Source organism: Carassius auratus, chromosome 16 (genome assembly GCF_003368295.1).
Source record: "Carassius auratus strain Wakin chromosome 16, ASM336829v1, whole genome shotgun sequence".
Lineage (NCBI taxonomy): Eukaryota > Metazoa > Chordata > Actinopteri > Cypriniformes > Cyprinidae > Carassius > Carassius auratus.
This window is the reverse complement of record NC_039258.1, coordinates 9,675,689-9,702,834: the sequence shown is the minus strand read 5'-3', so window position 1 is coordinate 9,702,834 and position 27,146 is coordinate 9,675,689. Positions and strand designations below refer to the sequence as shown.

Genomic DNA, 27,146 nt, shown 5'->3' with positions numbered 1-27,146 from the left:
CCTTGATGTTTTCCTGCCTTAGAATGCATCTCAATCTAAATTTTCATTTAAGACAATCTCTTGCTGTATACTTGTTGTATATTTGTTACTGCTGTAAAGCAATCTGGGCTTTTCACAGAATTTTGCACCTAGACATATAACAGACATTTGGGGGGAGAGTGGGAAAGAAACAGAAGCAATTCACCTTATTAGTGTCAGTGTACTATCAGAATTATTTGAAACTGGTATTTCAAAACTAACTTTAACTAGTTTGTTTCAAAACTAAAACACTACCTTTAAAAAAAAAGTTTCTGTGATCCAAGTAGCATGAACACTAATATTTGTTTTTGCTTCAACATGAAATGCATGAATATTAATTTCAGTAAAACTTAATTCAGTAAAATAGAACATCGTAGACACCGAATATTTCAGAACATCTGCTTCTAATATCTTCTGCTGTGTTTCTGCCAGAATCACATACTATATCTGAGTAAATGTTTTTTTTTTTTTTGAATATATCTTAACCAAGCAATTCCAAAGCCATTTCCAAGTTTCTGTTCTGATTTATAATGATAACGTCATCAGACAAAATCAAGACACACACCAGTTAAAGATGTGTGTTTGTACTGTGTGTTTACACATATAATGAGCACTCAAAGAAAAATATAAAAAGCGACAATGACTTTACAGTTAAGTTACAGTCATGTTTGCATATTAATATAAGTCACAGTCATGGAATGGGAGTGAACAGGTTTTGCCAGTTTCAGTCATTAGATTACCTTTATTCCCTTGATATAAATAAAGAGAAGATGTGTGGAAAGGTCCCTATGATTGATATATGTAAGATGTGTCATGACACATTTCATACCGGAAATGTCATTTCACACATTACCAGACTTCACCTTCTCAGAAAAATGTTATTTGATGTTAGGTTTCAAAATTAACATAATGCAACAACTATTATTCTACAGTGACCAGACAGAAATCTTACATAAACTGCTTTAATGTACAATACAGCCACAGAATAGCTTACACTTAAGTGAGTTGAAAAACAAAACAAAAACAAAAACAGGATACAGCAATGACATCATAGGGTCCTGTAATAGCTGTGAGATAAAACAATCAAGCTGTCTTGTAGAAAGAGAGAGAAAAAGAGAAGGAATTTATTAAATGAACTAAACTAAAGAAAATGTATAAACTCTAAATAGAACACTACAAGAAATGCAGGAAGAAAGCATAACAGGTTAAATGCAGAAGAAATTAAGAAAGAGAAAATAAGACAGAAAGGAAGTGTAAGAAAAATGAAGAGTAGAGGTGAAAAGAAAGCATACAGAAAATGAAAAGCACACAAGGTGAAAAATATGAGCTGTCTGCACAGTGATAGTCAAAGTGAAAGAAGATTCAAAGTATCAGATTACAATAGCAAAAAGATTTGCATGAGTAAAAGCCCAACAAAATCAGCTCGCAGGAGGAAGTCAATACAGATGAAACAGGAAGAGAAACTGAGAAATTGAAACAAGAATAAACTAGACAGCCAGAGAATAAAAAAAAAAGAAAAGATAAAAGCAAATAAAGCAGGAAATATTAAAAGACATGGGGCATACCTGTCAACCCTCCCATTTCTCCCGGGATTCTCCTGTATTTTACCATCCTGCTATCATCCCGTTTAAATTTTTTCCCGTATTTCTGCCGTGTTTTTTATTTTTCTATTAAAATAATAGGCGTATTTTATATGTTTGCTTCGTTCGCCTCCGGTAAAACTCACGTAATTTGTATGTCCCCAACCTCATTACATGAATCATCACGTCAACAAATTCTAAGGTTGCCCAGTTGCCCCTGCCCCTTTGAGGCCCGACGGTAAAGTGCCCCTTGCGGTCCAGTTTACGTGCCCCCCGTCCGGCACGTAAGCCTAACAGGTTAAACGTTTCATTTGTGTGCTGTTCTGACTGGCGCTTTCTCTGAGCACGCCCAAGTGAGCGCACTACAACGAAAAAGCCCGTCAAACAGTGCCTAATTATAAAACTAAGTCATTTTTTGTGTTAATACTGTCAAAACACACAATGTTTATGTATAGACTCAGTTGATTATGTCTAAAATTTAAGTAAACAACAGAGATAAACGGATGCGTGCTGCAGGTCTTAAAGGGACAATAGGCCACATATTTGTGTTGCTCCATTGAGAAAAAAAGAAAAGCAAATGCAAACTGAGAAATAGCTTACACTTCCAAAGGCTACGGTTTAAATGATTAAATGTGAGTACCGCAAGTTGCAAAATCAGGTGCGGCGCTGCTTTTTCTTACCGCTGTTACTGGGGAAATTGTTATTCCTGGTGAAAAGAGGAAGAATGAAGATTTGCATCAAGCCCTTCTGCTTTTTTCCAAAGCTTTTGCTTTTTTCTGCTTTTTTTGGGACAAAAATGTTGACAGGTATGCTTTGGGGTAGAAATTATTATCAAAGTGTAAAGGAGGTTCTAGAGACACTAAAGGAGTAAGTTTAGTAGTAGAAGGAGGAAGTTTAGTAGTAGAAGAAAACAATCAAGTAAAGACAGAAAGAAAGAAAGAAAGAAAGACATACAGAAAAAGAAAGAAAAAGAAATTAAAGGAAGAATGAAAGAAAAAGAAAAAGAAAGAAAGGCAAATAATAGGAAAGAAAGAAAGAAAAATAAAAGGAAGAAAGAAAGACAAAAGGAAGTAAGGAAAGAAAGAAAAAGAAAAAGAAAAGAAAATACAATTTCTTAAGAGATGATAGAAAACATCTAAATAGTCTTCAAAATAAATGTTGATTCATTTTTTAGTCAGTAATTTGGCATTTAAAAAGATCTTAAGCAGATATGATATAGTTAAGAAAGTATTTGAAATCAAACAGTAAAGGGAAGTAAAGCACACAACGGGTTAAAATAAGCATGAAAGGAGTTAAAGTGGTAGAAGAATAAAGACAGAAAAAGAATACAGAAGTATAGCTACTGAAGCAAAAATTGCATTTGAATGACGAGTGGACCACAAACGACTGAACAGCATGACTTAACAAGAATTGACTGGAGAAGATCAAAGAGGAAAGCACCAGAATGTTTTGTAAAAACAAACGAAAATAAAAAAAATCAAAGATTTTGAAGTAGTGCCATAAGAAAGCAGGTGAATAGTTTGCATTAGTTCAGAATAAAGAGGTGTTTAGCTCAGAGGTAGATGACATTGAGAGAGAACATACTGTATTATCACCAACCCCAGTGCCATTGCTGTATCTCACAGTATTGCATGTGACAGCAGAAACATTACACACACTCGAACACTCCAAAGACACTCCAACACGCACACAGTCTTATACATCCTAGACAGCTTCAGAGTTTTGCATTTCTCGGTCTGAGGAAAAGTTCCACTAGAGCTATCTGTCTTTATCTATTGTATATCAGCCGTCGGCAGTGCAACATCTCCAGAGGTTGTAATACAATTAGTCTTTTGGGACTCTTTTTCCTGTGAGGCTCGATAACTTCTATATGATAACTTCCATATCACACCACTATTATGAAAGTATCTGTATGTACTTTACATAACTTGATCAGCTAGACACTGTCTGATAAGTAAGTACTATTCTTTTTTCGGATGGGGTATTCTCTTAAATTAAGAATTAAATAAAAGTCCTTAAATATGATTAATTATATCTTCAGCTTGGATTCACCTCTTTTCCCTAATAAATATTAGCAGTATTTACAATCTCAAGGCCAAACGGTTCCTCAGCAGACAGCAGTTCACACAGCAAGCGAAAGTCTCTTTGGTTGTCAGACATGAGTCACAGAGCTGATTTTATTCAGTACGGAGTGAAGCGGTTGTAGCCTCCACGGTACAAACTTGCCTGATTTTAATAGAAGAAATAAAATAAATCAGACATTGCGTTATATCAAGAAAGTGTGTTTAATAACAACTGACTGCATTTGCCATGTGTGGTTACTTACCATTGTTCCAACTCCATAAGTGGTGGTGGGTCCCACTGAGTGATGGTAAGGGTCTGTTGCTGTGGTATACACTCTTCCGTATCTTAAAATAAATCAATTAAATAATTAAGAGATAGACTGATAGATAGACAGACAGAAGGACGGACGGACAAACGGACAGACAGACATAGATAGACAGACAGATAGATAATTAATGTTCCTACCCATCACTGTATGTGGCTGCTGCAGCTGCTGAGGCAGACTGGGCCACTCGATATGTGGCTGGATATCCTCCCTAAAAACAGGATTTTCTAAGTAATGCATGACATTTTATTCATTCAGAAAACAATTAGAATTAAAAAACATTTTACTACATGAACTCTCCCAGTGGAGCAATCTGGTGTAAGGTCATCAGCTTAAAATGCATTTCGGTTTTTGAAATTCAACTTAAATTAAAATTAAATTTATGCATTTTGCAGACGCTTTTATCCAAAGCGACTTACAGTGCATTCAAGCTATCAATTTTTACCTATCACGTGTTCCCGGGGAATCGAACCCCCAATCTTGTGCTAACTTGCTTGCGAACGCAACGCTCTACCAGTTGAGCTACAGGAACACTAAATCAAGTCATACACCTAAAGTCAAGGTTACAGTTTGAGTAAGGAGTTAGGTTTGATTTTTAAAAAAATTAGCTAATTAAAAAGTCAATTAAACTCTCTTTTTTTTTTTATTTTTTTTATTTAGAAACGGATATTAGTTGTAGCAGAAGTCTATATTTAAACAACACTGCATGACAAGATCCTGGCAGTGTAAGAAATGTCACGTCACATCTACTTCTTGTAAAAAAATTTGCCAGCCCAAACATTTAACTACTGTTATTAACTCATCCTGTGTTTGTTTTTGTTTTTGAGCAATCACATTTTTGTGGACATGCTCTTAGAGATGCTGGTAAACAAAGAGAAGTTGACTGGTAACTTACATAGACCTCAGCACCATACAATCCATCTTGATACACCACTCTGCAGGAGACATAAAGAAGGAAGTCAATTACACAATGGCATAAATTCAATTTAGAAAAATTACAATTTAATCTAAGCTCAATTAATGTAACTGAATGTAAGTTACATGAATAACATGTGGAAAGAAAAGTTTACTTTGCCTTTTAAACCAATAAATACTAACTAAATGTTTGGTAATAATAGTCATAACAGGAGCTACTGACCCTGGATAGGCTGGTACTGCGGCTGGTGTGGCTGCGGCTGCTGCGGAGCGGATTGTATTGTAAACTGCCCGTCCACGTCCACGGAGGGCAGAGCCTCTGTAGGCCAAGGTCGGAGTGGGAACAGGGTAAGGAAAGCTGGCAACTATTACACCAAAAAAAAGTTTAAATTAACAACAAATTACATACAATCAATCTAGATAAGGAAGTTTCTGCTAGCTATTATATTTGAACTCAAAAATGGCATAAAATTCATGATTAAATATACCTGTGTAAAGTTCAGGGGCGTACATAGCTCCCATTACTGGATTGATTTTCCACCCAGCAGCTACCGGAAATTGACATATAGGTGAGAAGTTGAATTTATATCACGTAAACGTTTGGGTAGAATGTTACGAAAGAATCTCACCATTCACTAATGGCGTCTGAGGCTTTTTTGTTACCACCCTCGCTGTGGCGTTGTTCACCTGAGAAGCAGAATTAATGAGTTGTTCAGTTGTTCAGTTGTCCATTCTCCAGATGCAGAAACTTATCACCCTCATACCTCAATCTTCCTTCCTTCGACGATTGTTCCGTTGAGCTTCTCTCTCGCTCGATCTGCTTCCACGGCACTTTCAAATGTCACAAATCCAAACCCCTAAAGAAAGGTTTGAACTCGCATTGAATCCCAACTGAAATTCAAATAAAGAAGTGACAAGAACTCGACAAAATCGGGAACCTACTGACCTTTGATCCTCTCTCATTAAAGATGATCTCCACGTCTAGAATCTTGCCAAATTGCTGAGAGATGAAAGACAGATATTGACTAAACAGTTTTTATGGGAGAGAATGGGTTTAGCTGAAGGGCTAATTCACACAAGAATGAGCATTCGGTCATCTTCAAGTCATCCTAATGTTGTTTGAAACCTGTGACTATTTATTTAGTAAAACACAACAGAGAAAACTTTGAAAAAAAATTATTCTTCCTTTTTTTTGTCCATACAATGAAAGTCAGATGGTTCTGGTGTTGTTATGGACCCCACTGACTGTAATAGCATTGTAAAAAGTTGAAACTTTTTGATAAGCAATGCATTACATTGAGGACAAAAAACAATTTATTACCCCAAACATTTGCCTGAGGTCTGGGTCCCGAAACCTAAAAGGTATATTGGAAACATGGAGTCTTTTAGGTTGAGCCTTTCCAGCTCCTTCCTCCTCAGTTCCACTTCCTGTTGCACTTCCAGAAGCCCCGGAAACACTGACAGACTGTGGGTCAGATGTCACAGGCACTAAAGAATCGTCCTATGATGGAAACAGGAATGAAAGATAGGGAGGGAGAAAATGTGGAGAAGGAGCCAACAGACATAGAAAGAATATTGAAGACAAGAAAAACAGAAGAAACTTTAGTTTGCATTTCATTACAGAAAACCTAACTACCACTCATCTATTGTAAGATTTCTCGTCAAACTGTATTGCATTCTAACATTTTACTAGGAGAAAAACTAGTTTGATAAAGTGACCACAACAAAACGCAAAGGAGCATTCCTCATCCAGTGATTCCTCTCAAGCAAAAGTGAGGAAAAGTGATCAAGTTCCCATTTTAGTGAGCTGTCTACATACATGCCTGTTAGATATAGACATAAAAAAGACAATTTGATTTAAATATAGAGCACAGTTGTTTTTCAATTTGTGAACTCACTAAACCAGCAGCTGAAAGTGATTAAAGATTACTAGCATACTCAACAAAGTGTAATATTCTGAGTGCTGCAACTGGAAGATTGTCATATGTAATGCATGGTTACACAGCATTTCCTGCTGCACTGATTGTACGTGACTGTGAATAAAATGCCCCCATGCAGATCAATACATAGGAGTATTTGTGCTTCAAACCCAACACATCCACTATCCCACAATGCATCACGATGCCAGTTCGTATGTCTGCACAGCCTATACCTCACCAAACGGCACAAAACTGTTACCATTAAAAAATGGATTAAGAAATCAAAAAAGGTGTATTAAAAATGTTCAAAAAGATAAATAGCTAGAAGAAAAAGTAGCCAAGCAGAGCGTGAAATGAGGAAGGGAAAATGGTGAAAAGGTCAAAAATAAATTTAGATAATAAAAAGGGTAATACGAATCGTGTGACATGAATTTAAAAGCAGTGGAAAATTTTGATAAATGATAAGAGTGGTCATTAGAGTAAGAAAGAAAGACAGACTTTACCTAGTTCATAAGTGTGGCGAGTGGGGCGGGGCCGAGAGGCGTGGGACTCGATACTGGCGGTGGGGCGCAGGTGTAACTCACCTCCAATCCCTACACCTGGCCTCACTCCTCGTTCCCACGCCTCTCGGCCCCGCCCCACTCGCCACAATAAGGATGGAAAAAGTTGAAGCAATAAGGCAAATTGACCTCTGCTTTAACTCATCCATAACAGATCTGAAGGGTAAAGGGCAACAAAACAATTCTAATCTGGACAGAAAACAGGGGTGCATTCGGTTCATCATGTTCCCTTCCTTTCATTCTACAGTTTTAATTTGTACTATTTTTAATTTTTTTTTAATCATCATCCTAGACGTCCCTCCTGATCAATGTTTCATGCTGTACATTACTATGTTTTGATTTTAAAATGTACAAATATTTTCTTACAATAGACTTATAATACTATCATTTATAGATTATTGCCCATAAATTAGACAGAATTTAAATATCAGTGTATCCTTAGATTTAAATATCATAAATTAAAGTTTAATTAATCTTCTCACTTTCACTCCATTTAACCAGAAGCCGCATAATTACTCTTTCATTTTATTTCTCTATTAAATTTCATTTCCACTGCATTGTACAATAAACAGATTCAGCATTAGAAGATAAAAGACAATGAAGTAGCAAAAAAAAGAGAAATGATGGGTGTTAAGAAGGTAAGGAAGGGTTAAGAACCAAATGAACCCCAAAACAGAAAGTAAAAAGACGGTTTAGTTGCTCTAAACACAGGGGAATTCAAGCAGCTTACGTATTTCAGCAACTCTAAAGGTCAAAACTGCAACAATGTATACTGCTATTCTTGGATCCAGGGAAGAGGCAGGAAACACACATAGAGATTTACGCACAGACACGCGCACACACACATCCACACACGCAAACAAATCATGGTTATGGTTAACTCTGAGCTGGCCGGGCTGATTGCTAGCTGTAATGACTACCACAGCAGGTGTCACACAGAAAATACTGCTGAAACACCATCATCATCATCATCATCATTACATTCATCCATAGACACAGGCCAGGGAGGGTTTTTGGGAGAAGTGACAGATTGAGGAAAGGTGTGATGGGAAGGTATGTGATGATATCACGTCACGATGCAGAGTGCTTTTCTGACTGGACCTGGGAAACATAGATGAGGGGGGAGGGGTCATCCCGTCCGACTCCCCCCCTTGACCCCTCCCTCCACGGCGGCGTCTCATAGTCCAAATATCGGGCGCTCTCTAGTGGTATAAGCAGTGTGGACATAAAATGGTGTGACAGAGAAAGAGAAAACTCATTGCATGAACCTTTTCAATAAATATTTTATTTTAAATATTTATTTTTCAAAAAAATACTTTCATGGTGAAATATTATTTTCAATCCTTCCCACAATTCCCTTGCCACAACTTAAAATCCTTTTTGCAATTACTGTACCCCGATGCGCTATTAGTAACACAACAATAACGATCATACACTTATATGGTGATACACATTAAAGAACATAAAGATATGGTATGAGTCCAAAAGACAATATTACAGATTGTCAAGACATTTGTCTTTCTCTTTATTTATTCCTTCTCTTTATAGCTTGTACTTGTTTGAACAAATGCCTGAAAATTGGTTTTTACGAGCAATTATCTGCTGTGTCTGTTTGCCTCTTTGAGAAGAATCGCTTTATGTATTCCCCATTTTATGGATAAAAATGTCTTCAAAATTACTTCATATCAATGTAAGAGAACTAGAGAGCAGAAAATGGAAGTAAGGTTAAATATTCTTCTACATGGTGCCCTGAGCCAGTTGAATTGCCATACTTGGACAAGCCAAAGGAAGAGGCTGTGTAAAGGACATAAAGCTATTTTTAGCTATCTCAGACGGGATCCCAGAGGACCAAAGCATGAGATTATATATCAGCAGCCTACATATTCCTGGCATACCTTCTCTAATGCAAATACATTAGAAAAGAAAATACGCTGGTTGTACTACACAATTTACAGCAGTGGGACGTTGTTTCCAATTGTAAAATCTTAATTTTTCATACTCACATGGGTATGCTTGGTTTAAGGTGAATTAGGTTATTTAAAGGGGTCCTATTATGCTCTTTCACTTTTTCAGCTTTAGTTAGTCTGTAATGTTGCTGTTTGAGCATAAAAAAGATCTGCAAAGTTATAGAGCTCAAAATCCAATTCAAAAGGAGATATTTTATTCAACTGAATAAAAAAAAAAAAAAACTACAATGAACGACTCGTTTGGACTACAACTCATATTTTCCTGGATTTGTTATATCACAAATATCGACGAATGGGACGAGACCTGGTTGAGCAGCACTAAAGAAGATAACGTGTGTTATCACTATGTTGGAGACACACAAGCTTTCTCAAAGCAGACGAACTTAGAGTGCTTACAAATCACGCTCAAATTGATTTGATTTTGATGCAACATTTATGCTGAAGCTCATAGGGCATGACATTTTTCGACCAGGAGCCGAGTGCTGTCAATCACAACACACACTGGCCCAGCTAACCAATCACAGCACAGTTTGTATTTCAGAAGGCAGGCCTTCATTTAATACAGAAACTATTAGAGCCATTCATGGCAGATGGGAGAGAAGTATTGTAATAATGTAAAATATGTGAAAAATAATGTGTTTTTCGAACAACCTACTATGAGAGCCTGTTGTAGTACACCCCCAAAACAAAATCAAGACTTTGTCAAAGAGCAATATAGGACCCCTTTAAATAAATGTTTGTGTTTTATTTGTATATATTTTGTTATTTTAGTTAATGTTTTCATACTTCAAGTGGTAAAATATATGTAAAAATATTTATTTATCCACATGTATTTAAGATGCAGCTCCCCTTTGTTAACTGATATTTAAAACACCTTTATCTTCTGAATCCAGTCGTTTATTGATTGTACTTACCGTGTTATTGGCAGTTAAAGACTCTGTCCCGTCATGCTGAGAGGCCTGATAGACTCTCAACTGATGATGATCTGAGTATTCAGGGTTAGGATGAGCAGCGCTGAAATCGAGGGTAGGCAGCCGGGCAGCTGGTGTGGGTGGGCCTTGTCCAGGTGGAGGATAGGGTGGAGGCGGGGCATAGACCTGGGAAAGTGAAGGGTCACCATTGCCTGGCCCCGCCTCTTGGGCAGCGGCACCCTAAAATGAGACAGAGATGCTGTTTACTAACAGCTTATTTCTGTAAACTCATTGAGTCATTACTTTAACCCGTCAAAATCATTTTAACCACTTTTAACAACTTTTTATTACTATTATTATTATTATTATTATTAATTTACTAGATTCAGCTTGATTTTTCAAGTCGGTTTAATGGTCAGTTTGATTAAACTTTTAGCAACGGATCAGCAATATAGTTTCATAGTGTATGTATTTGACATAGGTATTCTTGCCAGCAACTGAATTTTTCCACAAAAGCAATTTCTGAAAGATTTTGAAAATGTGCTTTTCTAATAGAATAGCAAAAAAAGCAAATTCATACAACCGTCATTTTATTAAAATACTCAAACTTTTTACACCAAATAAAACGGACCTAAATTTACTGGCTATAAGGAAGCTAACATACTGTTACCGTTTTGTTTGCAGATCATAAAGACTATACAAAACACATGTAAACCTAGTCAAGACATCAGCTAAAGTAAATCCTCACAAAGACACAGTGTATGAAATTAGGAGTATAAATCAGACATCTCACCCCTTCAGTGCATTCCGTAGGCGACCCAATACTCACCAACAACTGACGCATGCTTTAATGCAAAGCTTCCCCCCGCCCACCCCACCATAAGTCCCTCGCACCCACCAATCACAAAGCACCAAACCAGTCTCAAGAGGGGTTTTTACACCAGCTGGGTTCATTTGTTCTTGTCAATCATCAACCCATTTCCCCCTCCTACTCTTGGACACTCAACAGGCACAGGATTTTTTGGGGTAAAAAGTTGATTCATAAACACAAACAAATGGATCAGGTAAAACAGGCAAGATCACTCAAACAAATTCAAGTAACAGTTCACTTAGAGTTCTGCAAACAGAAAATTGGCAACTTAAGATATTAAACTAAATCAAGTACAAACTATAATATATTTTCTGCAGAAAATTAAAATTATTGTGGTATCATCAAGCTTTGGTTAATAGACTTTTGTGGCATAAACCTTTCATTTCAGAGAGTTTTTTTTTTTTAAGTTTCATTGCTGAGTCTTAAAATAAAGTAAAATAAAATAACAGACGTAAAGAAATAAAACCAATATGAAGCTTTTCACACACACACACACACACACAAACTTTGTACATGTTTAGTCTTTATCAGCTTTATGTTTCACTGAGCTGATAAGGCAGAGTAAATTTAGACTTGACTGATAAACTGTGACACTGAGAGACACAGCTTTGATTAAAGATCACCACCACCACCACACTTAGATTCCTTTAGCTGAAACAAAACTATCATGTAACATCAGTGCCTCTCATCATAGCCCTTTGTTTTGCAGATGGGATGTTATATACCACAGTTACAAGGTTGCTCACTAATTACATGAACATGGCATCTTACCTTCATACCTTTTTTTAAAAACCCAGGAGCTACTTGATACCCCTGTAAAATATTTACGAGCTGTAAACAGGTGTTGTCTGAAACACTACAGCATTTAAAGTACTGCTGACTCAAAATACCACTCAGTGTGCCGTTGCTGCTGGATGTAGACCAAGTCAAAGATCAAAATTAAGACTTCAGACTTTGGAAACTTTATTCAACAAGTACAAAGAATACACACTTGCTGAGATATATACTTACACCTATAACTTACATAAACAACACCCCTCCGTGATCTAGGGCAGAGGACAAGCATAAATGTGATATAATTGTTCAGACACACTCCATTAGTTGCATGCAAAGGTCATCTGAGATTTTTTTACATAAACTGTTCTCTTTCCTGACCTAATTCTTTGTCACTGTGAGAGTATTTTAATAACACCTCCAGCAGATAAAATGTATTTTCAGTCTCACTGACTGATATGAGATTTCCTCCCCCTCACACACACACACACAGGCCTCATCAGCTGTCAGGTTTGGGGTTAAAGATCAGAGGCAGAATGCCAGGTGCGTGATCTGACAGCTGCGGGATCATTCAAACACACACACACACACACACACACACAGAACTGATGACAAAAACTGCTTATGTAGTCTATACTCATATATTACAAGGCTCTGTGGAGTACTTGATTCTGATTGGACAGGTGTGTCATTCTGATGTCAGATATCTTTGTACAAAAGCAGCTAAATAATATAACTGACTGTTTTCCTTTGCAACCAGCCTCTTAAATCTTCATCAACAGTTGTTTTATCCAAAGCAGTGTTATTTTAGCATTTTTGTATAATATTTTACTATTTATTCAAAAATATAGATTTATACATATTGCTTTTTATATTTTTTATAAGTTTTAATCATTTTGTATATTTTTTTTATTATTTTCAATAAATATATTAGAATAAAACTGCATTTAAATAAGTTTTTATATAATTTCAGTTTTAATATTTAATATTTAACTTCAACTTTAACTTACTTGCCAAGGCAACATTTCTCTATTTTATTTCATTTCAGCTTTATTTCCATTAATCAAACGACTTTAAGACTTAATAATTAACAACAACAACAATGATCCAAAGTGATGTAAAAATCTAAAACATTCAAGTGACATTGTTTCACTCTGCAGTCTCTTTCTTAATAATTTAGACTTAAATGAGCATTTAATGTATTTATTTTTATAAGCAATGTTATATTGGTTGCAAAATAAACAATATTCCAGTCATTTAATATTCCTCAAATTAACATCAGGGTCCATTTCGGGGTTTATTTCATGATAATGAATGTCTGTTTATTCATTGCTCCATTAATAAACAGACATGCACACACAAACACATAAACCAATTTTGCACCAACACATAGATATCAACCTCAATAACCACATAATTCAGCTCAAACACAAAATGTTATATCATATATGAATAGTATGGCAGATGAATAGCAACTAAAAGAGCAGACGCAACTAAGAAATTTCCATTGTCTCAAGTCCTACTCTTTAGGTGACATAATCTATCACTGTGTATCACTTCAGATAAAGTCAAGAGGGAATATAAGACATCTATTTCTATATCTGTGAGAGGGAATCTGCAGCGAGAGGAACAGACTAAAAATACAGCGAGTGTGACAGAGAGAGAGAGCAGGCACAACGTTTATCAGCTGTCACGGAATTTCTCTCTCACACACACAATCACACAGCGGCACACAAACACACACTGAACCTGTTTTCAGTAGGCCACCTCGCAGGGACAAATATAACTAACAACAGGACACTGCGTCCTTCACTGGCAGAGAGAAACACATTTGATGTCCTCAGACTCATTGGTGGATGACTCTTTAGTACATAAACAAGCCTTTAGCTTGCTAGTGATTGGTTGATTTACAACATATTACCAGACATGTGACAGAAACTGCACAAGAATTAAATTATAAAATTAACAATTAAACTAACAAACTTCAAAGAGAGGTTGAAAGAGGAAGATACAGAGAATAAAGGGACATGTTTACCTGTACAATGCTTGGGTAGCAGGAGGCTGTCTGGGGGTAAACAGGGAGTCCGTAGGGCTGAAGGATTACAGTAGGGGAGGACAGCATGGTGCATAGCCAGAAAAAAGGACAGAAAAAAAGGAACCGCTAAAAGGGATGGGAGACTGGGGGGAGATAGTAGGGAAGGTGAGCTCTCTGAATCAAGAAAGTACCAGACGGAGAAAGTTTAGAATCCAAAAAGAAGAGAAGAAAGATCCAGAGGTATGAAAAAGAAAAGGAGAAGAAGAGTGGGCTGCACTGCACTGATGGCTGGCGTCACAACTTCTAGACGACAAACAAAATAAAAGGTAAAGATAAGACCCTCTGCAAAAGTTGAGAGTGCCAAGTTAGTCTGTTTCACAAAAGGCAGAGGGGATCAGTACTGAAAGATCTCTGGGGGACACGGCATGTGTGTGTGTGTGTGTGTGTGTGTGTGTGTGTGTGTGTGTGTGTGTGTGTGTGTGTGTGTGTGTGTGCCTGTGTGTGTGTCAGTGGGTATATTTGATAGACATAAACACATGTTCAGAGTTGTGTTACACTCCTTTATAAATAGTCACCTACTTCCTTTAGTTGTGCTATCACCACTAGAAATTAAACAGCTAATCACTCAGCAATACAGATTTTTTTTTAGTAATACAGAATTTAGTCCAAATTTAATGAGACCGATTTTTGCCATGGCTTCTACTGAAACAGACATTAAAAAATAAATTTAAAAAAAAAAAATGTAAAGCCACAGACACAAATAAACTATTAAAGTATTATGAAAGAGCATTTATACCACATATCAATAAATAAATAGAAGAAAAACTCAAATTTGTCTTATTAACTGCATATTGCCTTTATGCTCATTAGATCCGTCAATGTGAACCTTTAAAGGTGAGTGACTTTTTTTTTCTCTATAAGCTCTCTATTATATAGCGTCTAATTATAAAAAATTCAACACGGATTTAAAATCATTCAAATGTCGTAATCAATTACCAATGTCAAAACAGCTCAGCAACACGGCAATAAGGTTTCACCTGTAAAACGACTTCGTTGGCCATTCATGTGCTCGGAATTCATTAATATGATATTTCCGATTCTACATGAAGGCTGCTACAAACTCTTACTCTTCTGTGGGAACTTGCGTTAATTATCTTCTGTTCGCTCAGTTCTAGATAATAAGGCTTTTTCATTTCGTTTGTGGATCTACCTCAAAAGGATCTCTCTCTCTCTCTCTTTTTTTTCTTGATTCATATTTTGACCAGTAGAGGGAAGCAATCAATTCATAGATTCCCCACAAAGCTTTGCCGTACTCGCAAAGCTTTGTGGGGAATGTAGTTTACAAGGCACGTATAAATATCCGGGAAGGCCGAAGGCGCGTTCTCTTTTCTCTGCGAGCCTGACACAGACAGGTAATGGCGGATTGGATCTCCGTATTTCTGTTCTAATTTCCAACCGTTCGCAAGTTTAACGGTTTCCCTTTAATGTAGTGTAAGGTAGTATGTAGTGAGTATCAATTTTATACGCGCAGTACCTCATTAGTACGTACGGTTATGTTATGTGGAGAGAGATGAGTTGTAGCGCGCTGCTGCTTATCGCAACGTGTTTCACAAGGCGTGTTCAGGCCTAGTCATGAAGTGACACATTGCGCTGGTTTTCATATTAAAAATAATCTCCACTTTGAACTGATGCGTTTAAGGTTTATAAATTGTATTTAATTGTTTAGCAGGAATTTTGTTACCGTAATAACACTCAAGTTAAGTGTAATGAAGTTACAAATACAAGATACATGAAGCTTAACTCACTGTAAAGGTTTAAATACTTTACCACTCTTATATTAACTTTATTATTTTTCACAGGCGTCAGTAAGTCGCCATGCCGGTTGCCAGGAGTTGGGTTTGTAGTAAGACATACGTCACCCCCAGACGTCCCTTCGAGAAGTCACGTCTCGACCAGGAGTTGAAACTCATTGGTAAGGAATATATTAATTGCAGAAAACTTAATTTGTGACCAAAAGGTTTCTCCTCTTTTACATCTGGATTTTTTTTTTTTCACAGGCGAGTATGGCCTCAGGAATAAGAGAGAAGTCTGGCGGGTAAAGTTCACTCTGGCCAAAATCCGCAAAGCTGCCAGAGAGCTTCTCACTCTGGATGAGAAGGATCCGAAGCGTCTCTTCGAAGGTAAATTTGCTGACTTGTCTGAAATTTAGTGGCCAGTGATTTAAAATAGTGCAAATCAGATTGTCAGTGCTGCCAAGAATTCCTCGTCAATGAGGCCATATTACAGTTTATAATTAGATTTAATTTGTCTGCTTTGCATCTATAACCCCCCTCCCAACCACAATCACATTTAACTTTGACTTCTAGGTAATGCTTTGCTCAGGCGTCTGGTGCGCATTGGTGTGCTGGATGAGGGCAAAATGAAGCTTGATTACATTTTGGGCTTGAAAGTGGAGGACTTCTTGGAGAGGAGGCTGCAGACTCAGGTCTTCAAGCTTGGCCTGGCCAAGAGCATCCACCACGCTCGTGTGCTCATTCGTCAGAGGCACATCCGGTAAGATGCTAAATGCATATAGTTCAGGATTTTTAACCATGTAATCTGCACATTGAATGTGTATTGAGGTTTTCTTCCTCTCTTATTAGTTGACCGTGTTTAAACTCCTCCTGGTGAGAGGGAGTGAAATATTCTGCAAGGTCAATTCGGTGATTAAACCGTATACCTTTGCTTATTAAAAAAATAAGCCCAAAAACCACAGCTTCCCATGACGTTTGGGGTGCTTTTATCGCACAAAACAGAGTCTACAAGGTAATGTATGTGGTCACTTTGGCAAATAAGAAACTATAATTCTCTTGGCCAGTGATTAAGCTTAAAACTGTCAGATTGTCAGTGGTGTCAAGAATTCCTCGTGAATGAGGCCTCGAGATCAGTAGCCTCAGTTCTGGAACCCTGAATAGCCTTTACACATTTGCTAAATCATTTTTGGTGTTCTGCAGGGTGCGCAAGCAGGTCGTGAACATCCCCTCCTTTGTGGTGAGGCTGGACAGCCAGAAGCACATCGACTTCTCTCTCCGCTCTCCATACGGTGGTGGCCGCCCTGGCCGCGTCAAGAGAAAGAATGCCAAGAAGGCCCAGGGTGGTGGTGGAGGAGGTGATGATGAAGAGGAGGATTAAACCCGTTCCTCTCGGGGGTTGAGGGGATCAGCGGTGCTTGCTTTCTCTTCTCCCTCAAGTTTTCAATAAAAATTGTTTATTCCAAATGATTTTGTCTTTGCTTGTTATTTGAGTAACTAGATGTTTTATATAAACCCCTTACATTAAGTTTAATAAGTATTTAAAATGAATTACCCATGAAGGTTTAAAATCCATACTTGTAGATTTTATGGCCTGTAGTGAAATTACTTAACTACATGGTTTTAGACAACCCAAAGCTGTATAATGGACCCCAACTAGCCCAAGGTTTTTGACGTAAAACATCGAAGACTTTAGTTACATTGTGTGAAGTGTATTCCTGTGGGATATGGTAAAATTCCACTTCCTAATATTTTGTCTGAGATTTTTGATTGGTCACCTGCTACAGGTAAACAACTCAAATGAATAGCAAAGTTCAGCAAATACTAAAGCTATTAGTGTTGCAAACCAGTTTTCATGATTTCAGTTTAATCTTAAATACCAGTTTGTCATTTAAAACACAGACAGGAACCTTGTACATGCATGAAAAATAAGGTGGATATAAAGTTTAATAATTGTTGAATACAGAAAATATGGCTTATTAGGTTTATTTTTCTCCCATTGTGAACAATATATATATTAAATACACATAAATATTACAGTTTACTGGATAAACTGCAGAAAATTCCATAAATGAAACCCAACTTCACTGAGATACATCAGCTGTAAGCAGCCATTGAGTCTATACTATGCCACTTCAAAGAGAAATCTTGTATATTCACATGTTTCTGATTGCACTTGGCGCTAGTAACAACTTACCTTAATACACAACGTTTTAGTTAAAATATCTATTAACTTTATTGTGCTTTGCACTCTTCAATGGATCTTGAGATCTGTAGAAGGCTGTTTTGTGCTTAGGCCTCAGAATTAGTGACATTCTTCATCTATCTACAAGTCGTCCTGGGGACTGGTTTGACCTCTTGTCTCAGCGTAGCCCATGTTGCTTGTCTGCTCGCTATGAATGAGACAAAATATGAAACTTGTATGAGCAGCTGTAAGTTCCATTTCACTTAGTAAACCTGTAAGATATTTTATACATTTGTTCTTACCTCTCACCATCCTTTTCCAGTGTTTTAGCAGTGAGAAAAGAGAAAAGAAAAGATGGTCATCCTTTAAAATAACGACAAAAATTATGCAAGAATATTTTGTTACAAATATTAAGAGACAATTGGTGTGTTACTGGTATTTGCTGACCTTAGGACGCTGCCCTGCTACACCACCTGCCTTCTTTGGTACTCCCAAGGTATCAAACGAGTGGCTTCGTACCCTAATAGCTCTCTTAAGATAGAGAGAGATATTGATTTGAAGCTCATTTTAATGTCAGAAACAGTAATAAGCACAATCCAGTAACATTACCAAGGCCTATTGTTTATTATTCTTAATGTGATTTGAGATTGTCAACCTTGAAGTTCTCAATGAACCCTCCTCCCCCCTCTGGAACACTTCTCCCCACTTCGGTGAGGGGGATGCTGGGCTGTGACGGCTCTCCCAACATGCATTGGGATCGGGAAGACAGTTCAGAGCGCAGGGCTTCCAAAAGAGATGAACGTGTACGTAACTGAGATCGTAAAAGGGAAGAAATAGAAGTGCAAGTGTAACTTCAGGCTATGGCATAAGTGAATGATTAGTTAACATGCTTTGTGTCTGGTTACCTCCAGTCGACTGAATTTCTCAGCCTTGTAGCAAGAGATTTCAGCATTTATAAGTTTGGTCAAAAGGAACTCTCTTAAAACTGAGCCCTGCAAGTGGAAATTCAGAGCATCATTATTTATTCAACTTTTAGATGATGTATAAATCTCAGTTTCAAATAACTAATTTGTTTCCTAATTTAGACCGTATAGTAATTAACTGGATTGATGCCTTGTTAAAACTTCTGAAATTATTATAAGTCATGTGATCTCACCTCTGTAAAAATGGGTGGTGTAGGAAGGGGTGGGCCAAATGGGGGTACATCCTCCCTAGCGGTGACACATACCTGTCAATCAAACAAGAGGCTTTGGAGCTGTGTGTTGTACTGTGCTGTGAAATGCAGATTTTTTAAATTATTATTATTTTTACCTGAAATGATCCCCCGTCTCCTCCCTCTCCCTCATTCTCTCTCTTTATCCTCCTCACTGCAATGAAACAGTGCAAGAAGTGGGATCTGATCACATCGGAAATGAAGGGAGTGTTACCCTCCTGGTAGACCAGGGCAACAATATCATTCCCAATGTGTCTCTTTCTCTGCAACTGAGAGGACAAACAGATGGGTAGAGTTGTAATTCAAGGAAAAAGAAGTTGAAGGACTTCTCAAAGCACTTAACCTCTGTGATAAAGTAGCAGGGACTCTTATTTCAGACTATATTAATACACCAGTAGGTGGTGACAAGTGACTGTCTTTTGAGTGAATCAACTATTTAACTGAAGTAATATATTCAGACGAACTATTCAGGAATAAAACAAGTGACTCAACATTCGTTCAACTTTATCGATTCATCGTCAAATCACATCAAAACAAATCATCACTAGTACTGTGTGTTGATGGAGTGGGGATTGGATTTGGAAATAGTGCACCGGGGATGCAAAAGTATACGAAGCAGGCCTAATTATCTACAATATAAGTGTATAGATGTAAGTTAACTATTAGTTACTGTTGAACTTTTGCTTAAAAGCAATATCAAACGCTTTCGTTCTGTTGGTCTTAATATATCAGCATACATTATAACATGTATTATGGTATTAATGTGGTAAAACATTTACATCCCATAATGTTTTAATCAAATTTCACCTGTTGTGTATCTCCTTCTGTGAACGGTAGTTTAGTGGTAACGTGGAACATAATCTCACGTCCATGGAAGGAGGTGAAAACCGCTTCATTTCCGGTCTGTCCACGAGAAACATCCAGACCTCCCCTAAAACTAGGAGATGGAAAATGATGATGCCCTTTTGACAGGTGACAATACATTCAAAACTTGTGTTTTGTTATTAATGTTAATGTTAATATTAATATTGATACTGATATCAATCAATACATGAGTCAACCCTCTTACCCAGTAAATCCTTGCAGTTTGACTGTGTGTCCAAGTATTGATAAAAACTCTAAAAACTCCTCACTTTCCTCATTGTTACTAAGAATATCTTCTTCTGTTAACTACATCACATTGGAACAAAAAAAGGAAGAATAACATAAAAATCAAAACAAATATCCATTACAGACTGAAGTCCTAATCAACAAAACATAAAGTTTATAATACAAATAGGTGAATTAAAGAATCATATGTTAATATCTGCATACCTGTCCTTCTCTCTGGTATAAGATACCAAATTTAAAGTTTTGAGACACTCTGTGTTCATCAAATGCCATTATGATCTCTGGGGCCTTTAGAGATGTAGAAAGAGAAGACAAGAAAACTGTATTGTGTCAGAAAATAAATTGTATTGATGAGGTAAGAAAAGTTTTTACTTCATTAAATTTGTCCGTTTATAAAATCAGAATGGAGAATCCTCCAGATCACAGTAAACAAATGAGACTAGTGAAGATGTACCTTTAAGTAACTCACAGCCTCAAAACATGTGACACTGACACTTGAGCACAGCATCTAAAATACAGCAAATAAAAACAATGAAAATTCTATTGACTTTCATATGCATTTGAATCAGGTGGAACCAGTTGTGTGGTTGTGAAGTACCTTTGCCAGCTCCACTGCCGTGGGGAATTGTTGAAAGAGCGAAACAGAAAACGTGGCATGAACTGAGCACTCCTTCATCCTGATTAGATGAAAAAGAAAACTGATCAGGATGGTCTTGAACAGTCAGTAACTATTGTAGATCATTAAATGAACAACATTTAAGGTGCTCACAAAATACACACCTCAAAATGACTCTCAGGCGATTTTCCTCTTCCTCAAGACAAACAGATAAAACTAGGGGCCCAAGAGAGGGGTCACAGGCGGTGAACGAATGATGATACTGCAGCCAACATGAAAGAAAAGCATGAGAGTGTAAGGGTCTCTTCAACAGAGTTATAAGAGATTGAAGTTTTTCAAAATAAAAAAGAAAAGAAAAGAAAAATGATCACTAACTCTGTGGCGGAAGAATTCCTGATAGACTTTAGCTTCACTGTCTCTCTCCATTATGTCATAGCTCTCCAGACCGAAACCCCCCTGTGAGAGAGTAGGGCTGGTCTCCACATGTCTATCCAGTGGAGGGTCGATCCAATAACCTCCAGATTTAGGGGGCAGGATGAGAGGTAAACCATCTCCAATCTTTAACAGCCGTGTCTGAGTGATCAATAGTAATTGTGTAAGTGGGAACATGAAACTATATTCTATCATTCAAAGGTTCTGAGTCAGTAAGATTTTTTTGTGTATTTTTGAAAGAAGTTCACCAAGGCTGCATTTAATGGTTATTATGTAAATGATTGTGAAATATTACAACGTAATATTTGCTTTTTTGCCCCACCAACGTCGAAGCTAAATTTCAGCAGCCATTACTCCAGTCTTGAATAAAAGTACATATTTAAGAAAAAAAAAAAAACACAGAAGAAGAAGATTAAATCTTACCGTTCTCTAACTAATAAAATATGAACAAGTAAATGAAGGTGTTTTTTATTAGTTACAGCACTTTTAAACAATAACTCTTTTGAATAAATGCATGTATTTAAATGTAACTCTTATACATGAATCACTAGAACTGTCATTTTTTATTAACATAATTTCAATCACAATGCAACTTCCACCACATCTCAAATTATGCAAGTTTAAAAGTATGCTGTAATGGGAACGGACAAAAACGAAAAAATGAAAACCTTGGCCTTCATATATTAAAAATGGTATAGGAAAATGCTTAAAGTTGAAGAAACACCCTTTTTGATTTTCTATAGACTAAAACTGTGCCATGATCAAACAAAACGTTTTGGGCTAAAATCCCTACCCTCAGAGGTGGTGGGAACTCACAACGTTGTTCATCCAATCTGCTACCCTGAAGAACAAACACAGCCACAGAGAAATCATCAACATCATCACTGCAACAGAACAAGACAACTGTATTTACACTGTTGTTGTTTACACTGGCAAAGAACATGGAGAGAGAGAAGGATGAAGTTACCTGTAGCTTTTCGATGATTGCAAACAACTCTGTGACCTGCAGAGAAATGACAAGGGAATGACAGAAAAGTGACAGTGACAGTGAAAGGGCCACAAAATCAAAATATTACTGATGCACAATATGAATTGTCCAGTTAATCCTCAATGTTTGGAAATGATTCATAATTGAGATATAAAAATCTGGAGAGCACATCATTTCCATAGTGTCATTTTCAACACCTTTAGGACATCTAAAACAGGAGATTTCTCACCTTCTGACTGGACGGTGCAGAAGTGAGTGGCTTAGCCTCACTGGAAGGGGAATCCAAAATATCCAGTATGCTGTGACCCACAGATTCTGCACAGCTGTAACAGAGAAAAGCGTTGTGGAAAAGTCTTCATGCGATAACGGAGTTCAAACACCTGAGCACAGCAACAAACCCAAATTATAGCTGACCTGCTCTCATTTCCAGTGATGAACTTGTCAATCCTGCGTAAAGCGTAAAGATGCCACATGACACAAGATATCCTTAAGCACTGTGTTCAGATTACAGCAGTGGCTAAATGTTATTTCTCATATCCACTCACCCTCCGTAAGCTCCGAATGTGAAACTTCTTTTTCTGGAGAACTTCTCGTTTCTCCCCTCCATTGTAAGTACTTATTACAGACAGCCACAGAAATGTGCTAACCAGGCATGCAGGCCATCACTCCTGATGGTGAATTAACTGCTTCTCTCTGTCTCTGTGTATGTGTGTGTGTGTGTGTGTGTGTGTGTTTCGCTCTCTCTCTTTTCTCTCTGCCCCCTGCCACTCTCTCATTTAATCTCTCCCTACATCCTTCCTCGTCTCCTGCTGCCTGTTGACTGACAGGAGTAACTCTTGCATGCCCGTCTCCTGCCACTGACAGCAGAGGTCACTGAACTACTGCATTTATACAGACCAACTAAAAGCCTTTGATTAGATACAATGGTGAATATTCACTTGCTGAAATCATTTAAAAGCATTTGTGTAGCGTTTATGCAGCCTCTATAAAAACCTGTCCTGGGAGGAGGCAAAGATATGTGAATGGGCAATGGACTATTGCTATAGACCTGTTACCCTTTCAGTAAGCAAGATTCATCAATTATTGACTGAACTCTCTTAGAGAGAGGAGGCAAGACAGCAGGGGAGAGAGGGCGAGAGGGAGGGAGCAGGAAAAAGAGGAAGAGAGAGAGGGGGTCAAGAGACTTTACCGACATGAGAATAGAGAAATGAAAAAGTGATACTGAGGGTACAGACACTAAAAAAATATCTATTTTTTCCTCTCAGACTGGAATCTTAATTCAGTTTTGTCTTTAACTGGTCTTAAAACTATTTATTTACATATTGCTTAAAATGTACAGTGGACATGTCATAGAAAGTGTTACAATGCATTTAATTAGTAAAAAATACTCTGCAGTATGGCTCCTCAACCTTTGTCCTTAAACCTAAATAATTAATCTTAAATTGAATTTATCCTCTCACCCATCTACGTTGTGTTACAAGCAAATAAAGATCGGGAATTTTATGTACAAGCAAAGGATTTCCACATACAGATTTCACATTGTGTTCAATTTGGTCATGATGTCACATGAATTCACCATGCTGACCAACAAAAAAGAGCTACATTGCTACACATCTGGTAACTTTCTTTTTTTTTGTTGCAAAAAGTGACAGCACTCATTCCATTTACACTGCAATGTGCACAATTCTGAACAAGTGGATTTAAAACTTTGACACATCTAATAGACAGTTGCTGTCCAAAAATCCCCACTTTTTTCTCATTCACTGATCCCTGTGTCAGTCCACTTATACAGTCCACTTGAAGGAGTGAATGAAAATTAATTTCCACTTGTTTACAATCTTGAAATCAGTCATGGTGGCATTTGCCACAGTGTTGCTATGTGGTTGCTAGGTGTTCTGAATGTTGTAAGCGCATTGCTGTGCGGTTCCTGTTGTGGTGCTTAGGTTGCTTTCAGGCCCCATTAAAAGAGTCCACTACCTTTAGTGTAAGTATGGGGTGTTTTACCCACTTCTATTGGAACATCCTAAGTCCAATTTACTTAGAAACATAAAAGATTAAATATTTGAAACACTGACCCTAAATATCAGCAATAATCAATAATCAACAATAATATATTTTGCATTCTTTTTACAGAAATGTATTTTTTTTTGTATTTAAAACTACATGAATTCTGACTAATATGTGAACAACTGACCTATGGAGAAATAAAACCAGAACTATGTATTTTTCTAGTTCCTTATTCTAGTAATTCTACTATTTTAGCAACATAATGTTTTCACATGCACACTGAATTCTCTAAATGTCAGATTTGAAGAGGGGAAAAAATAGTTATTTAGTCTCAACACACTGTCCTTAAGGTCACATTAAAAAGAAGAAATAAATCATAATAATGGTGATGATTATAATAGTAGTCATGATAATTTGCTACATAACTCCTGGAGTTTGAAAAAGCTTCTAAAGCTTCACTTTGTGTCTTTCTGGAAGATCAGATTGAGAACGGCCAGGAAACAGGCCAGAACCTCTTCTTCACAGAAAACACGCAGTTCATCAATTTTCTGCTGTATTGCTTCATTCTTTCTCATGTAATTCCAGTAGAAATCTCTGGGTTCTTGTCCATTCTTGTGGTAATGTCTGACCACCATGACAGCCCTGTCAGAGGTGAAGCCTTTTGTTTGTATTGCTGCCCTGTTTAGGATGTACATGTAGGCCTGAACTTGATAATAGTACTCGTGTGTTTCATTCAGGTGTGCATGACGATCACCATTTTTTGGTTTAGTGAAGACTTTGCCCACCATATCTCCAGTGGTTCCTTTACACTCAATCACCATTTTTTCACTTTTTTCCCCTTTTAATTCTGCTAAGAAGTCCAGTCTTCCAGAGAGGAATCCAAAGTCTACTTTGTTACCTTTGGTGTACCTCACTCTCATGTTTGTACCTGTTTCTCGCAGCTCATGGTAGAACTTGAGGCATTCACGTTCATCTCCTGGGTTCTGGAAATATTTGCCGAACCTTTTTGGAGAGGAGGCTGTCCAGAGAGCTGACTCGTCAGCATAGTCTCTGTTCTCAATGTCATGGACATTCACTGTCACACCGGCAGAAATATTTGCAAGATTGTCTCCGACTTCTAAATGTCTCCAGCTCCTTGTCTGTGTTGTAGCATACATCGTGGGTGTGGAGATGGCTTTTGTCCGGTATTTGTCCCTGAACCTGAATCCACAACTTGTGTTTGATACGTTTTTTCTCCACTGCGATCTTAAAGCTTCCTCTGAATCTTTTCTTTTTTCAAAGAAAATCATCTCTGTGAGTTCAAGAATTTTTCCATTGTCTTTCAATGGCAGTGAGTTCTTTAGTTCCCGGCAGCCGAGACGTGGAGTGCTGTTAAACTGAAACTTGAAGTTTTCCAGTTCTTTTACAACATCTTGGGCTTTCTGAATGATGCCTGCATTCTCTGAGAGCCTGATGACTTTCTGGTTCAGTACACCATTGGGCAAGTCAATTCGAAGTGACTTTAGAAGTACTAGGTAGTCGCTTACTGATATTCCACTGTTGCTGGAAACAGGAGTTTTTTCAGGGAAAAAAACCTTAGAACGGTGTCCAGATCCTGGTTTCAAACTATCCCCAGAACCTTGCTTTTCTGTTCCTCTTTCATTCTTTCCACCCGTGCTTCCAGTCCAACCATGCCCCATCCTTATTTTCAGTTCTAGCTCGTAAACATTGTCATCATCCCGTACCTTCTGTCCATTCAACACATTTCCCTTCTTCCTGCTCCCATCTTTCAATTCACCCATTTTGGATCTTGAAGGCTCCATGTTTTTTTATCTTTAAAATTCTTTACACCTAGAAAACAATCGCATTGGGGAAATCAATAAATACACTAAAATAAAATAAGATAATAAAATGAAATACAATTTATATGTACTTTAATACAACATTAGGCACGTAAAACCTGCAACAAATTGCACCTTTTAAAAATGTCATTTAGTATTTCAGTATAATAGAAAGATACAAATAATATGTTATTTAACTAATTATTTATTTAATTAATTATAATGAAGATTAACCTGATTACATGATGTTAGGATAAACATCTTTACACTTTAAGAGTCAAAGGACTTGAATCCTTATTTGTATACAAATTACCACACCTGGAAATTTTCATGTCACACCCTGTCATGTGATCGCTATGCTATGTTAGTCATAGGATTTTAATTTCTTATTTTAAAATGTTAACATTTCACTTTTGTTTAGCACATCATTATAATCTATGTTAACCATTGTTTTTAATAATTGTGCAGTTGTGTATTTTTTGTGTATATTTCCTACACAACACATAACTTGTTTTGTCCTGACAGTAATACTATTTCTTATACATAATATACTGTATATTAACCATTTATATTTTCAATAATTGTGTTTGTATAGCAGTTGTATATATTTTGTGTATATTTCCTACACAACACATAATTGATTTTGTCCTGACAGTACTAATATTTCTTATACATAATATACTGTATATAATATGTGCCTTCTCTAAAATAGTAGAGAAAATATATACTGTACTTACTGAGGTTTTCATCTGATTCAGGCAGTCGAATTATAACAAGTCTTCATAACAAGACGCGCATACTTGACTACCTGTGTTTATGTTGTCAGGTGAAACGTCAGCTGAATAACAGGTCAGCCCAGATTGCAAATGAGCCCTTTCATTTTCCATTCACCTGATTCCATGTGTGTTCATATCATATTTATTTTTGTAAATCATTAGATGTCAGTGTAGGTCATAAAAAATGACTTCCATAAATCTCTTTAAAGATAAACATGTTTCCAATTTCTGAAATAAATGTTTAAAAATTAAATTAATTTAAATAGTTGA

General features: G+C 37.0%; 4 protein-coding genes across 5 annotated transcripts; 1 reads left to right on the top strand and 3 right to left on the bottom strand.

Annotated features, from left to right (window-relative positions):
• Nucleotides 1–966: 966 nt before the first annotated feature.
• On the bottom strand, nt 967–14,361 carry rbfox1l (RNA binding fox-1 homolog 1, like). Its single transcript, XM_026283905.1, has 12 exons — nt 13,940–14,361; nt 10,263–10,499; nt 6,224–6,403; nt 5,849–5,902; nt 5,667–5,759; nt 5,532–5,589; nt 5,391–5,450; nt 5,126–5,267; nt 4,883–4,922; nt 4,128–4,198; nt 3,925–4,006; nt 967–3,824 (listed from the first exon to the last, which is right to left on the bottom strand). The coding sequence occupies exons 1-12, from the start codon at nt 14,024–14,026 to the stop codon at nt 3,780–3,782; spliced, it is 1,149 nt and encodes a 382-aa protein (XP_026139690.1). The 5' UTR covers nt 14,027–14,361; the 3' UTR covers nt 967–3,779.
• Nucleotides 14,362–15,218: 857 nt separating this feature from the next.
• On the top strand, nt 15,219–17,199 carry rps9 (ribosomal protein S9). Of its 2 annotated transcripts, XR_003293973.1 has the most exons (6): nt 15,219–15,351; nt 15,799–15,911; nt 15,997–16,119; nt 16,306–16,492; nt 16,582–16,744; nt 16,933–17,142. XR_003293973.1 is itself a non-coding variant. In XM_026283909.1 (5 exons), the coding sequence occupies exons 2-5, from the start codon at nt 15,815–15,817 to the stop codon at nt 17,108–17,110; spliced, it is 585 nt and encodes a 194-aa protein (XP_026139694.1). In that variant the 5' UTR covers nt 15,224–15,351; nt 15,799–15,814; the 3' UTR covers nt 17,111–17,199. The 2 variants fall into 2 exon arrangements, 1 of the variants encoding a protein (XP_026139694.1); XM_026283909.1 differs by lacking the exon at nt 16,582–16,744 and having other exon boundaries at nt 15,224–15,351; nt 16,933–17,199.
• Nucleotides 17,200–17,669: 470 nt separating this feature from the next.
• rap1gapl (RAP1 GTPase activating protein-like) lies at nt 17,670–23,194 on the bottom strand. The gene is made up of 19 exons (XM_026283904.1): nt 22,819–23,194; nt 22,688–22,720; nt 22,503–22,596; nt 22,253–22,288; nt 22,079–22,126; nt 21,229–21,426; nt 21,018–21,115; nt 20,836–20,914; nt 20,692–20,745; nt 20,442–20,525; nt 20,197–20,297; nt 19,935–20,064; nt 19,226–19,396; nt 19,071–19,142; nt 18,820–18,906; nt 18,570–18,725; nt 18,362–18,445; nt 18,217–18,227; nt 17,670–18,122 (listed from the first exon to the last, which is right to left on the bottom strand). The coding sequence occupies exons 1-19, from the start codon at nt 22,878–22,880 to the stop codon at nt 18,056–18,058; spliced, it is 1,665 nt and encodes a 554-aa protein (XP_026139689.1). The 5' UTR covers nt 22,881–23,194; the 3' UTR covers nt 17,670–18,055.
• A 705-nt stretch (nt 23,195–23,899) lies between these two features.
• On the bottom strand, nt 23,900–26,919 carry LOC113116818 (uncharacterized). Its single transcript, XM_026285138.1, has 2 exons — nt 26,838–26,919; nt 23,900–26,110 (listed from the first exon to the last, which is right to left on the bottom strand). The coding sequence occupies exon 2, from the start codon at nt 26,080–26,082 to the stop codon at nt 24,736–24,738; it is 1,347 nt and encodes a 448-aa protein (XP_026140923.1). The 5' UTR covers nt 26,083–26,110; nt 26,838–26,919; the 3' UTR covers nt 23,900–24,735.
• Between the last annotated feature and the right edge of the window lie 227 nt (nt 26,920–27,146).

Bases quoted from the DNA above. Each gene is read 5' to 3' on its own strand.
- rbfox1l (XM_026283905.1), bottom strand. From the start codon at position 14,026: ATGCTGTCCTCCCCTACTGTAATCCTTCAGCCCTACGGACTCCCTGTT. The intron at 10,500-13,939 runs GTAAACATGTCC...GTCTCATTTTAG, and splicing joins GCTACCCAAGCATTGTACAG to GGTGCCGCTGCCCAAGAGGC. The intron at 5,903-6,223 runs GTAATAAATTGT...TTCATCTCTCAG, and splicing joins ACCTCAGGCAAATGTTTGGG to CAATTTGGCAAGATTCTAGA.
- rps9 (XM_026283909.1), top strand. From the start codon at position 15,815: ATGCCGGTTGCCAGGAGTTGGGTTTGTAGTAAGACATACGTCACCCCC. The intron at 15,912-15,996 runs GTAAGGAATATA...TTTTTTTCACAG, and splicing joins CCAGGAGTTGAAACTCATTG to GCGAGTATGGCCTCAGGAAT. The intron at 16,120-16,305 runs GTAAATTTGCTG...TTTGACTTCTAG, and splicing joins TCCGAAGCGTCTCTTCGAAG to GTAATGCTTTGCTCAGGCGT.
- LOC113116818 (XM_026285138.1), bottom strand. From the start codon at position 26,082: ATGGAGCCTTCAAGATCCAAAATGGGTGAATTGAAAGATGGGAGCAGG.
- rap1gapl (XM_026283904.1), bottom strand. From the start codon at position 22,880: ATGGAGGGGAGAAACGAGAAGTTCTCCAGAAAAAGAAGTTTCACATTC. The intron at 20,746-20,835 runs GTACTTCACAAC...GCTGTATTTTAG, and splicing joins CGGCAGTGGAGCTGGCAAAG to ATGCTGTGCTCAAGTGTCAG. The intron at 18,907-19,070 runs GTGAGATCACAT...TTCCACTTGCAG, and splicing joins CACCACCCATTTTTACAGAG to GGCTCAGTTTTAAGAGAGTT.